Source organism: Hypomesus transpacificus, unplaced genomic scaffold (assembly GCF_021917145.1).
Source record: "Hypomesus transpacificus isolate Combined female unplaced genomic scaffold, fHypTra1 scaffold_133, whole genome shotgun sequence".
Lineage (NCBI taxonomy): Eukaryota > Metazoa > Chordata > Actinopteri > Osmeriformes > Osmeridae > Hypomesus > Hypomesus transpacificus.
The window spans coordinates 39,484-53,175 of NW_025813709.1; the positions used below are offsets into that span (position 1 = coordinate 39,484).

The 13,692-nt window shown below is 47.7% G+C and overlaps 1 protein-coding gene across 1 annotated transcript; it reads left to right on the plus strand.

The window, feature by feature from the left end:
• The first annotated feature begins 3,578 nt into the window (after positions 1–3,578).
• Positions 3,579–13,688, plus strand: tmc2a (transmembrane channel-like 2a). Its single transcript, XM_047051014.1, has 20 exons — positions 3,579–3,651; positions 3,940–3,978; positions 4,078–4,510; positions 4,789–4,944; positions 5,248–5,338; positions 5,444–5,525; positions 5,803–5,909; positions 7,532–7,630; positions 8,119–8,261; positions 8,415–8,562; positions 8,819–9,007; positions 9,193–9,372; positions 9,452–9,610; positions 9,944–10,072; positions 10,365–10,432; positions 10,770–11,009; positions 11,678–11,803; positions 12,338–12,416; positions 12,826–12,949; positions 13,044–13,688. The coding sequence occupies exons 1-20, from the start codon at positions 3,615–3,617 to the stop codon at positions 13,259–13,261; spliced, it is 2,847 nt and encodes a 948-aa protein (XP_046906970.1). The 5' UTR covers positions 3,579–3,614; the 3' UTR covers positions 13,262–13,688.
• Positions 13,689–13,692: the final 4 nt, after the last annotated feature.

Here is a 13,692-nt window from a genome sequence, read left to right on the forward strand (position 1 = left end):
AGGGTGGGGTAGGATATGCAGGAAATGACCCGGTCTGGATTGGAACCCGGGTCCCTGTGTAGAGGCCTTAGCCTACATGGTACGCACACTCCTATGGGGCTGCTCTGCTCGTGTCGCTGCCCTCCTCGACTCCTGCGCTGCTACGGCCCTCGCTAACCCACGAAGAAGAAGATTTGCGATGACGTCATGGCTGATGTGGTCCATCAGGCTGGGGGGAGGGGGGGGAGGGACGACACTTCCTGCTTCTGAAACTGTCACATGACCTCACCCATCCAGCCCTGTGGGTCATGTGACCCAGGGAAAAGGCCCTCTGAGCTGTTGTGGCTGTTATCTCCTGCCTGGTGGGACCCAGGGAGCCAGGTTGTCACGCATGGTATGTTGTGTATCTGCAGAAGGACACAGAACTCCAGGCTGGAGGGGGGAGGCCAACTCATGGTTTTGATCAATATTTCACTTTGTTGTTGAATGTTTATTTTTATTTCATTTGTGTGTGTGTGATGAAATATATTTTCCAGTATATTGTGGAGTGTCACATGCTCAGTGTTGAACACAAGTGTCGGATGTGTGTATGCTGTTAGTACATTTGACTGAGTATTTGTGTGTGTGTATGAAAATACGTGCTTGTGTTGTGTAGACCTGATCCAGCGGACTCATTGATTTTATTAGGTTATTTTTCAATTTATTTTCATTTGTAGCGTTTTTGGTCTGGCTGCTTGGAGCTGTTGTCTTTAGGGCTGTGATATTTCACCTAATCTGTGTGTTTTCATTTTAACCTTTTTATTAGTTATGCAAGTTTGTACAAACCATCTTAATATTTATGTACCGCGCATATAATCTTGTTACCCGACATTACTGCAAAATTGTATCATGTAAATAAAATTATGTACAGAGATATAGATCAAAGGAATGAAAGACTGATTCCTTTTTTTTGAACATGGTCATGTTCCATCTGTTTCCTGCTGTTAGGTCTGATGTCATCAGCCATAATGGATACACTTAAGTGTTTCTAAAATATGAGATGAGGGTGAAGGAGAGTCATGAGAGGATGTTTAGAGTTGAATGCTCAGTTTGTGTTGTTGTGTGTGTGTGTGTGTGTGTGTGGGGGGTCTTAACGGATTACACACCTTTTTAGGGATTCTAGTGTTTCTATATGGATCGATCAGAAAAAGCTTACAGCGTCTGTGACGGGTGTTTCTCCGCTACATGGAGCTGTCTGGTTGTGGTGTTTCTACAGTACATAAGTTGTCTGAATAGACTGTGGTTTGTGTGCATATGTGGTGTTTCTGTTTGTGGGGTTTCCTCAGCAGCGTCTGTTTGTCTGGAAACAGGAAACACGATCGAATGCAGGAAGACCACGGCTCATGAAACTCACCCACTCTGCTGCGCTACCGAATATAATGTTTAGACACCCAGAGGCTTGTTCTCTGGCTCTCCCTCCCTCTCTCTGCCCCTCTCTCCCTGGCTCTCTCTCCCGCCACCCTCTCTCTCTCCCTGGCTCTCTCCCCTCTCTCTCTCTCTCACTGCCCTCCCTCTCTCTCCCTCTCTCACGCCCCCCTCCCTCTCTCCCTGGCTCTCCCTCCTTCCCTCTCTCACACCCCCCTCCCTGTCTCCCCGGCTCTCACTGCCCTCCCTCTCTCTCCCTCTCTCACACCCTCTCTCCCTCCTTCCCTCTCTCTCCCTCTCTCACAACCCCCTCCCTGTCTCCCAGGCTACAGTGAACAGCTGTCCACCCACAGGTCAGACACACGGTCACTATGACTGTCCACAGGTCAGACACACGGTCACCATGGTAACCCCAGCCAGCGCTGGCTCAGCGTGGGGAGGGGGGGGGGGCTCTGGGTGATCAGAGGGATGTCTGCTGGCAGACTTGAGTTTTGTTTCCATAGTTGCATAAAACAATTTTAATACCTATTAATAGTGCATGATGTTTTGACAATTTAAACCAACTTAATGGACTACAGAGATTCAAGCTCTGTTTCACCCCGGTAGTAAAATGTGAAACTTTAGTGTCCAGGTTTCTTTCCCCCAAGGAAAAGAACATTTAGAAGATATTAACCCTTGTGCTGCCTTCGGGTCACCATGACCCATCGTTGTGCTGCGACAACTTTACCCAATACAAAAACAAATAAAAAGTATTTTATTTTAACAAGGTTTTATCTCCGAAGATAACACAAGGGTTAAGGGTCGTGCTCGTAGCCCAGGCCTGAGTGCTTGTGACCGCGTGCAGATAATCTGCTGACACAGACCGTCATGGACACGATCATCCTGGACACGATCATCCTGGACACGATCATCCTGGACATCAGCATCCTGGACACGATCATCCTGGACACGATCATCCTGGACACGATCATCCTGGACACGATCATCCTGGACATGATCATCCTGGACATGATCATCCTGGACACGATCATCCTGGACATCAGCATCCTGGACATGATCACCCTCCCTCTGTTATTCCTGACTGTGAGTAAAGTCAAGGATGGGAGACGCTGTAATGGGCTGGAAAGCTAAACTAGTCCACTAATTAGGACTCGTTTTATAACGTGTGTGTTTTGGCTCATGTGAGAACATGATCACGTGTGTGCGTGCGTGTGTGTGTTAACCCTAATGGGCCTGACGACCGTGTGATGGAGTAATTTGGCTGTGGAAGATGAGCTCCTCTTCATTATTAAATGGGGATCAGGGTCTTGGATTGTATGTCATCCTGTGTGACTGCTGTCTGCAACACAAACACAACACAAACACAAACACACACAAATACTTTACTCTCAGTCACCAAAACATTTAGTCACTTTTATCCTCATGCTCCCTGGGGGTCTCTACTAGACTGAGGAGCAGTCAAACAGACATCAGAGTTGAAGACTACCTCTAATGGACCAGAAACCCAACCCTTCATTAAATCTTTAAGGCGGCTCGTCTCGTTGTGTCGTAGTCAGGGTGTTCTGTGACCAGATGAGTGAGAGTGTCTCTAACAGAACAGTTTACAAGGACTGTTTCTCCTCTCCTCCTTTTCCCCTGAGGAGCGCCGACCAGCTCTAAGGTTCGGTCCAGAACGCTGGACTGACAGACTGACAGATGCAGAGCAACTCCATCAGATCCTGTTGATGTATCTACAAACATGTATCTCCACAAACTTGTCTCTCTCAGTTTAATGGTACCAGAAGTCACATCATCCTTCTCAGCGTCCTCATGCAGATCTAAAATGTTCCCTTGACTGGGTCTCAATTCTCCTGACAGAACATGATAGAACCGTCTCGACTCAGAGCTCAACGACACATATGGAATTCTCATGAGGCTTTCTTCCGGTAACCGATGCGGGTCACGTGAGATGATTGTCATGGTGACAGGGGTGACTAACCTGCGCGGTGCTCGCATCAGGTGCCAGTCTGAGCTGAGGTCACTCTGGCAGGTGTTGGGCATTCAGGGCGCTGAGCACAAAGACAGGAAGGCGAACGGAGAGAAGCAGAAGGACAAGAAAGGTTCAGAAAGAAGCAGGAAGTAACAAGAAGCAGGAAGTAACAAGAAGCAGGAAGTAACAAGAAGCAGAAGAAGAAGAAGCAGGAAGGAACAGGAAGTGGGACTGTGAGAGGAGTTCCACCCAGCGTACAACCATGCCTCGGAAAGCTAATGCGGCCAAGATGGAGGATGGTGAGCTGGTTGTGTGACCCTAACCCCACCCTCATCCCAACCCTAATCCCAACCCCAATCCCAACCCTAACCCTAACCCCAACCCCACAGGAGAGTTGCTTGTGTTCATGGCGATTAGTCACTGACTGTGCAGTAACCTGACACTGAAGACCTCGCACCTGTCTGCATGCTTGTATTTTTTAGGGGTGATGAAGATGATGATAACATGTATTGTACAGTTGAACTAACAGGGCTGTTTGTGGAGACTGTAGTCTGATGGTGCCTCTGTGTGTGTACGGTCTCTTCCAGTTGGGATAGAGATCGACGGGGACGTGAGTGACAGCGAGGGTAAGTGGAGATGACTGGAAATGAGACAAAAGATCACCTAGCTCCATTGTTGTGTTTACCTGTGCCTTGGTGTGTGTCTGCGTGCGCGTGTGTGTGAAGATGACACCAGTCGAAAGAGAGGGAACAGACGGCCGGCGGCCGGGAGGGGAGCGAAGCGGGGCAAGAAGCCGGCCAGCGAGGAAGACGAGGATGAAGACGAGGAGGAAGACAAGACTCCCAGGAACCGCAGGGCAGCCAATAAGAAGAAGCCGGCCAAGTCACGTGACACAGACGACGAGAGCGAGGACGAAGCCCCCAAGAAGAGGAGGGGGGGCGGGGGGGCAGCCAATAAGAAGAAAGGAAAAGGAGGCAAGGCCCCGGATAGTGAGGAGGACAGCGAGGAGGAACAAGGGAACAAGAGGAGGAAGGGAGGAGGAGGAAAGAAGCAGAAAGAGGAGCAGAACAGCAAGGATAAGAAAGGAGAGGGGAAGGACAAAGGGAAAGATAAAGACGATGACAAGGACAAGAAGAAGAAAAAGAAGAAAGACAGCAGGTATCTGGACGGACGTTACGACCTGAATGACGACCCCATTCACAGTTTGATAGCCACGACAACACCTGTGTGTACTGTGTACTGTTAGGAGGAACGCAGCATATCAATTGTGACTTTGCTGAGTCATGTTGTGATCTGTAATTCCTCCTCCTCTCCTCCTCCACCCCTTCCCCTCATCCACCCCTCCTCCTCCACTTTTCATCCACCCCTCTTCCTCTCCTCCTCGTCTCTCTCATCCTCATCATCCTCTCCCTCTCTTCACCCTTTGCTCCGTCCAGTTCCTCGGACTCCAAAACAGACTCGGACGAGGAGGAGGAGTCCATGTCGGAGGGAGAGATGGCTCGGCTGATGGAGGAGGTGGAGGAGAAGAAGAAGCTGATCACCATCATGAGGACCAAGCCCTGGAGGATGCACCGCAGGCTCAAACACCTCAAGTAAGGAGAGGAGACTCACACAGCTGGGTTCAGCTGGGTTCAGCTGGGTACAGCTTGGTGGTTAGAGTGTTCAAGAGGTCACAGTCCCCAAAATCCCCACTGTGTGCGTTCTTTCAGATATCAAAGCACTACAGGTGCTGAAATGTACTAATGTTCTAATCAAAGTTCTGAATAAGAACTTTAAAAAGCGGTTACACACCTTGGTTGGAGGTTTAAAACATTAGATTTTTATACTAAAACGTGGATGACTTGTCACATGTCCTCTTGTCACATGTCCTCTTGTCACGTGTCCCTGTCCCTCAGAGAGGCCCAGCAGTTTGTGGACAAGTTTGAAGGCGCCTTGGGGAAGGGGAAAGGGAGGAAGTGGTATGCCTACAAGGTCATGATGATGAAGGTGCGAGTCTGACCTCACCTGTGTGGCTCCGAACACCTGGGCATGCTCACCTCTGACATCAGAAAGAGATGTCAGAGATTTCACCCTAAACTCTTCTTTCGTCAGAAATGGATCAAGTTCCAAAGAGATTTTGAGAACTTCAGAACCACCTGTATCCCTTGGGAACGGAAGATCAAAGAGGTGGAGAGTGAGTGACCAGTGAGAGAAACATCCACTCTTTTGATCGATTGATCAATCAATAGATATATCTATAGATATAAAAACAGATACTTTGAGGAAATTGTGTTGTTAGAGCAGTATATCAAAACAGTCAATTGCATAAATATGTTATACACAAATTATGCCAAGAAGGACAGGGAACATACAACATGTAAGATTACATCTACATGAAGCTACTGCTGTTCACAATGATGTTGCTCAACACCTCCACCTGGTGGATAATCTGAAATCTTCTCCCCCCTCAGGTCACTTTGGGTCTTCGGTGGCGTCTTACTTCATCTTCCTGCGGTGGATGTACGGCATGAACCTGGTCCTCTTCGGCTTCACGTTCGGCCTGGTGGTGATCCCTGAGGTAAAACTGCTTAAACACACCAGTAGTACTGTGGTGATCCCTGAGGTAAAACTGCTTCAACACACCAGTAGTACTGTGGTGATCCCTGAGGTAAAACTGCTTCAACACACCAGTAGTACTGTGGTGATCCCTGAGGTAAAACTGCTTCAACACACCAGTAGTACTGTGGTGATCCCTGAGGTAAAACTGCTTCAACACACCAGTAGTACTGTGGTGATCCCTGAGGTAAAACTGCTTCAACACACCAGTAGTACTGTGGTGATCCCTGAGGTAAAACTGCTGCAACACACCAGTAGTACTGTGGTGATCCCTGAGGTAAAACTGCTTCAACACACCAGTAGTACTGTGGTGATCCCTGAGGTAAAACTGCTTCAACACACCATCAGTACTGTGGTGATCCCTGAGGTAAAACTGCTTAAACACACCAGTAGTACTGTGGTGATCCCTGAGGTAAAACTGCTTCAACACACCAGTAGTAATGTGGTGATCCCTGAGGTAAAACTGCTTCAACACACCAGGAGTACTGTGGTGATCCCTGAGGTAAAACTGCTTCAACACACCAGGAGTACTGTGGTGATCCCTGAGGTAAAACTGCTTAAACACACCAGTAGTACTGTGGTGATCCCTGAGGTAAAACTGCTTCAACACACCAGTAGTACTGTGGTGATCCCTGAGGTAAAACTGCTTCAACACACCAGTAGTACTGTGGTGATCCCTGGGGTAAAACTACTTCAACACACCAGTAGTACTGTGGTGATCCCTGAGGGAAAACTGCTTCAACACACCAGTAGTACTGTGGTGATCCCTGAGGTAAAACTGCTTCAACACACCAGCAGTACTGTGGTGATCCCTGAGGTAAAACTGCTTAAACACACCAGTAGTACTGTGGTGATCCCTGAGGTAAAACTGCTTCAACACACCAGTAGTAATGTGGTGATCCCTGAGGTAAAACTGCTTCAACACACCAGTAGTACTGTGGTGATCCCTGAGGTAAAACTGCTTCAACACACCAGGAGTACTGTGGCGATCCCTGAGGTAAAACTGCTTAAACACACCAGTAGTACTGTGGTGATCCCTGAGGTAAAATAGCTTAAACACATCAGTTTTAGTGTTTGTCGCTTTGGATAAAAGCTTCTGCTAAATTAATAAAATGGCAAATGTCAACATCCAGGGGTTAAAGGGACATTCTGCCCATCATCGATTAGGGAATTCCTTAGTCATGTAAGACTGTAGTAGTTGGATGATGTTGTCGTTGCACTCTGTCTGGTAAAAAACATAGACTGTTCCTTGATGCCAGAGAAACGCTGAGAGAACTAAACACTCTTGATCTTCCCTCCTGCTCAGGTTCTGATGGGGCTGCCCATGTTGTTGTTTTTGTTATTGTTGTGGTTGTTGTTATTGTTGTGGTTGTGCAGGTTCTGATGGGGCTGCCCATGTTGTTGTTGTGGTTGTGCAGGTTCTGATGGGGCTGCCCATGTTGTTGTTGTGGTTGTGCAGGTTCTGATGGGGCTGCCCATGTTGATTGTTGTGGTTGTGCAGGTTCTGATGGGGCTGCCCATGTTGTTGTTGTGGTTGTGCAGGTTCTGATGGGGCTGCCCATGTTGATTGTTGTGGTTGTGCAGGTTCTGATGGGGCTGCCGTACGGGTCCATCCCCAGGAAGACAGTGCCGAGGGCAGATCAGGCCACCGCCCAGGACTACGCCGTCCTCACGGACTTCAACGTGGGTCAAAACACACCAGCCGAACAGTAGATCTCAGCAGATCACAGTGGATCACAGCAGACCACAGTAGATCCCAGTAGATCACAGCAGATCACAGTAGATCACAGCAGATCACAGTAGATCACAGCGGATCACAACAGATCACAGTAGATCCCAGTAGATCCCAGTAGACTCGACCCAACTTTAGTGTCATTGTCTACAGAGTCGATGAAGTACAGTTGGTACAGTGAGATGAGGGATAGAACAAGTCTCTCCTCATTGATGTTGCCCTCAAGATTTGTTGATGTTGTAGATTAGATAATTATTGCTCTGTGCCTGGTAAAATACAAACCACTTCTTGGCAGCAACCTCCATTGATAAGCCTACTGTTATAGCCATACACGTCTAATCCTTGATTATCTGATTTATTTTCCACATGCAGCATTTATATCTCACTGTATTTAAAAGCGTTTACAAAAATATATATAGGCTACATATATACATTTCAGGGATACTGCAAATACTCCGTGCTGTTCTATGGTTACTATAACGACCAGAGGACCATCGGCTTGCTGAAGTTCCGGCTGCCCCTGTCCTATCTCATGGTGGGGGTCGGCACCTTCGGCTACAGCCTGATGGTGGTCATCCGCACGTAAGTCGATGATGCTCGGCTAGTGCAGGACTCACTAGTGATATGTTTAGAGACAACACTGCTTCTGTGTGCCAGGTTACGTCTTCAACAGTTGTATAACGTCTTGCCTCTGAGTAATGTAGCTATACTCGGATTTTTCTCCGCGATCGCTAGGATGGCGAAGAACTCTGATGTCGGGGGAGGTGACGGAGACGAGTCAGAGTTCACGTTTGCGTGGAAGATGTTCACCAGCTGGGATTACCTCATCGGGAACTCCGAGACCGCAGACAACAAATACGCCTCCATCACCACGAGCTTCAAGGTAACCATGGAGACACGCAGATCATGTTGAATCACCAAATTTGGATAAATAAATAAACTTTGAATGTAGACTAAGTGAAGAAAATTAAGAAAAATTTGTTTTATCTTTGGGTGAAAGCGTCTGTCGTAGCAACAAGAGAAAACAAGTAATTGCTTTGGATAAAACCATCTTCTAAATGAATAAAATTTATCAAATATATGTTTATCAACCAGTCCCAGTAAACTGACCCTGCTCCCCTGTGCCTGTCTGTCCCTAGGAGTCCATCGTAGACGAGCAGGAGAACCAGAAAGACGAGAACATTCATCTGAGGAGGTTCTTGCGCGTCCTGGCTAACTTCATGATCATCTGCTGCCTTGGAGGAAGCGGGTATCTCATCTTCTTCGTGGTGAAGAGGTCACAAGAGTTCGCCAATAGGGATGACCTGAGCTGGTATGAGAAGAATGAGGTAAAGCCCTTTAAAACCAATGCAATTTTTGCTGCGCTTTTCTATGTACTGTTGTTGTTCAGATGTTTTTGTTGCCGTGTAGTTGAGATATTAGCATTGTTGCACTGTGCACCAGGGTAAAACACAAAAGACTTTAGTTTTTACTTGACGTAAACTGAGGATCTACTGCGTCTTGTCTGACGCAGCTGGAGCTCATCATGTCCCTGTTGGGGCTGGTTTGTCCTCCGCTGTTTGAGACCATCGCAGAGCTGGAGGAGTACCACCCTAGGATCGCCCTCAAGTGGCAGCTGGGCCGCATCTTCGCCCTCTTCCTGGGGAACCTCTACACCTTCCTGTTCGCCCTGTTCGACGAGGTCAACAACAAGGTACCAATGTGATGTGATGTCACACAGGATGAACCCCTCAGGCCTCTCCTCTCTAAGCAGCTTGTGTCTTGTGGTGCAGCTGGAGCAGGAGAAAGCCCTCAGAAACGCGTCTATCTGGGCACAGAAGGAGTACTACGCCAACTTCACCCTCTACAACAACGACTCGGAGGCCACGGCCCCTCCCATGGACCCCGGTGATGTCATCAGAGGACCCTGCTGGGAGACCGCCGTCGGCATAGTAACGAGAAAACTAACCTTTGACCTCATTATGTTCACCTTCTATTTAAACTGTTGCATAGCCAGTACATACTTGAGTCACTAAATACATTCTACATTCATTCTATTCAGTGACTAAATATATTGCACATTCATTTTATACATTCACTAAAACCTTACAGGGTATTAATACATCTTCTCGAACTGTGGCACTTGATGAATAATGAAATAAACTGAGAAAGTATACCTATAAATACTGATCATATATAGTAGCTTTAGGGGCAGCTTTAACGGTGTGACGTATTCTGCCGATTCCGTTCTCTCAGCTTCTCCTGTTGTGGTGTCGATCTTGCAGGAGTTTGTCAAGCTGACCGTGTCAGATATCCAGGTGACCTACCTGACCATCCTGATCGGGGACTTTGCCAGGGCCGTCATCGTCAGGTTCCTGAACTACTGCTGGTGCTGGGATCTGGAGTCGGGATTTGTGAGTAGAAAATAGCCATGAGAGATGTTAGAAAGAGAGGGAGATATCAGACTGGGAACACAGAGAGATATTGAAGAGAAAGATAGAGTAATATATAAGAGAGAGATGTGTGAAAGAGAAAATCGAGAGATATTAGGTAGAGGTATTACAGAAATTTGTAATTATTTTGGGATTATAGATAAATTACAGAGATAATAGAAATGAAATATAGAAATGAGAAAGTGATAATTGAGATGTGAAGTTGGAAAGGAACTGCCCCGCAGTGCTAAATGACCCTGCTCTCTCTCCGTAGCCTTCGTATGGAGAGTTTGACATCAGTGGCAACGTGCTCGGCCTGGTCTTCAACCAGGGCATGATCTGGTATGCTCGCCTCTCTCCACACAGGGACCGGGTCACAACAGTAATAACAACAGCAGCAGGTTCATATGTCGCTTTTGTACGAAGCAACATACAGATGGGGAATGAAACCTGTAACCTTGTTATCTACAGTCAAAAACTCTAACCACTAAGCTACGCCCACTCATATGCAAACATAATCACATTCTAGTAATTCAGCAGACACTTTTATCCAACAGAGAGGAGGAGCGACTTCTTGATGTGCAGTCAGAATCTCCGTCCCATGGCTGGGTGGTGATCATGGTTCCGTGGTCGTCATGGAAGGGGTGACCATGGTTCCCTGTGTGTGTGTTCCTGTCAGGATGGGGGCGTTCTACGCTCCGGGGCTGGTGGGCATCAACGTGCTGCGCCTCCTCACCTCCATGTACTATCAGTGTTGGGCGGTGATGAGCACCAACGTGCCCCACGAGAGGGTCTTCAAGGCCTCCAAGTCCAACAACTTCTACATGGGTCTCCTGCTGCTCATCCTGTTCCTCAGCCTGCTGCCTGTGGTCTACACCATCATGACCCTGCCGCCCTCCTTCGACTGTGGGCCTTTCAGGTAGGGGTAAGGTCCTTCAGGTAGGGTTAGGATCCTTCAGGTAGGGTTAGGATCCTTCAGGTAGGGTTAGGATCCTTCAGGTAGGGTTAGGGCCCTTCAGGTAGAGTTAGGATCCTTCAGGTAGGGTTAGGATCCTTCAGGTAGGGTTAGGATCATTCAGGTAGGGTTAGGATCCTTCAGGTAGAGTTAGGATCCTTCAGGTAGGGTTAGGATCCTTCAGGTAGGGTTAGGATCTTTCAGGTAGGGTTAGGATCCTTCAGGTAGAGTTAGGATCCTTCAGGTAGGGTTAGGATCCTTCAGGTAGGGTTAGGATCTTTCAGGTAGGGTTAGGATCTTTCAGGTAGGGTTAGGATCCTTCAGGTAGAGTTAGGATCCTTCAGGTAGGGTTAGGATCCTTCAGGTAGGGTTAGGATCCTTCAGGTAGGGTTAGGATCATTCAGGTAGGGTTAGGATCCTTCAGGTAGAGTTAGGATCCTTCAGGTAGGGTTAGGATCCTTCAGGTAGGGTTAGGATCTTTCAGGTAGGGTTAGGATCCTTCAGGTAGGGTTAGGGTCCTCCAGTTATTCTGAGGTTCTTCAGGTAGGGTTCAGGTTTTTTCACACGTATACTGTAATACACACACACACACACACATGCTACCGTCTGATTACCTGGGTATTTCTCTGCAGTGGGAAGGCCAAAATGTTTGACGTGATCATGGAGACTATAGACCTGGACCTTCCTGCCTTCATGGGAACCCTTTTCAGCTACGCGGCCAACCCTGGCCTCATCATACCAGCTGTGCTTCTGATGGTGTGCGTACATCAGGACATGCAGACCATCCCTGGAGTCTGATCACGACACACTGCTAGAACTACGCACTTCTGATCCTTGATCTTCTGCTGTGCTTTTCATATGCACTGTTTGCTTTGGATAAAAGCATCTGCTGAAATAATGTCATTTCAAATGTAGACGTAGATTACTCCCGCCCACTCACGCTGCCTCTCACCCAGTTGTTCACATCATTCCAACTGTGGACAATGATTCATTTGGGGTTAGACGCTTTCATTATAACAACATAAAAACAGTGCATTTAGAAAATACAGTAGAAAGTGAATTGTTCTACCAGTAGCTCAGTGATCAGAGTTGGTATTGACACATCACAAAGTAACATCTCAGCTACCAGGCGCAATATCAGGAACAATATTAACATCTCAGCTACAATATTCTATCCCAATGGTCCAGTCCAGTAAAAACAACTTCATATTCTAAGTGCCACACCAAACAGGACTGAGGCATTTAAACGTGTGAAGTGAGGCAGTAATGAAGGGTTGTGTCTCCTGGGTTAGACTGGCCATCTACTACCTGAATTCGGTGTCTGAGGCCTACCAGAACGCCAACAACGAGCTGAAGAAGAAGATGCAGATGGTGAGACGGTCCAGAGCTTCATTCATCCTTCACACTGCGTGAATGTGTCGCGTGGAAGGAATCCTATTTTTATCGTTCTAAAAGTTATATGCTGACTTGGGCTCTCTCTCCATATCTTTACCTGTCTCATTTTATGTCCATCTCTTTTTCTTTTTCTTACTCTCTCTTTTTCTCTCTCTCTCTTTTTCTCTCTCTCTTTTTCTCTCTCTTTTTCTCTCTCTTTTTCTCTCTCTTTTTCTCTCTCTTTTTCTCTCTATTTTTCTCTCTCTCTCTCTCTCTCTCTCTCTCTCTCTCTCTCTCTCTGTCTCTCTCTCTCTCTCTGTCTCTCTCTGTCTCTCTCTCTCCCTCTCTCTCTCTCTCCCTCTCTCTCTCTCTCTCTCTCTCTCTCTCTCTCTCTCTCTCTCTCTAGCAAAGAGATGAGGAGAAGAACAGGAGGAACAACACAGACAGCACCAACCAGGTGATGAAGGACCTGGAGGACCTGCTGCCGAACCGTTCCCTGGCCCCCCCGCCGCCCCCACAAAGCAGCACAGGTGAGTCATCCCCCCCCCGCCTCTTCTTCGCCAGTCAACAACCCAGTGTAGTTAGAGCTGCTCTCCTCCTCTTCCTCTTCCTCCTCTTCCCCAGACAACAACCCAGCTCCAGGAGGGAAGGCTGCGAAGGTGAAGCCTGGAGCGGCTGGTGTCAGCCTGCAGAAGGACGTGTCCCTGGCGTCCCCTAACCCCCGAGGACCGGTCAACCGGCCCCCAGGACCACGGGGGCCTGGGCCCCTTCCTGGGAACCCCCAGGGGCCTGGGCCAGGGCCAGGGAGGGGCCGGGGCAGGGGACAGCCTCCTCCACGATAGTGACCCTGAGGGCAGGGGCTGGGGCTAGGTTTGGTGGCTAGAGGCCAGGGTTGGGGGCTAGAGGCTGGGGCCAGGGCCGAGGGAGGGAACAGGCCTCTTCTAAGACACCCTGGGTAGAATATGTGTGATTCAGTCTAAATGCCCACTGACTGAACATACTGTCCTTAAGAACTGACCCAAATATGGACTTGTGATTATGTAAATAATGAAAATATGTTTTATTATGTATTGCCATTGACTTGCATTCAACTTTACTTGTTTTGTGAAGGAATCATGATCTATGATAATGATCTGATACATTGAAGTGAAGTTTTAGCATTTTACAAATATAATCTTCCGGTCATTATTTAAAAAATATAACGCTCATGGCTTTGTAATTCAGTGAATGATAATAAATGGTATCATTATAACATGTTATTGTCAAAATAGTC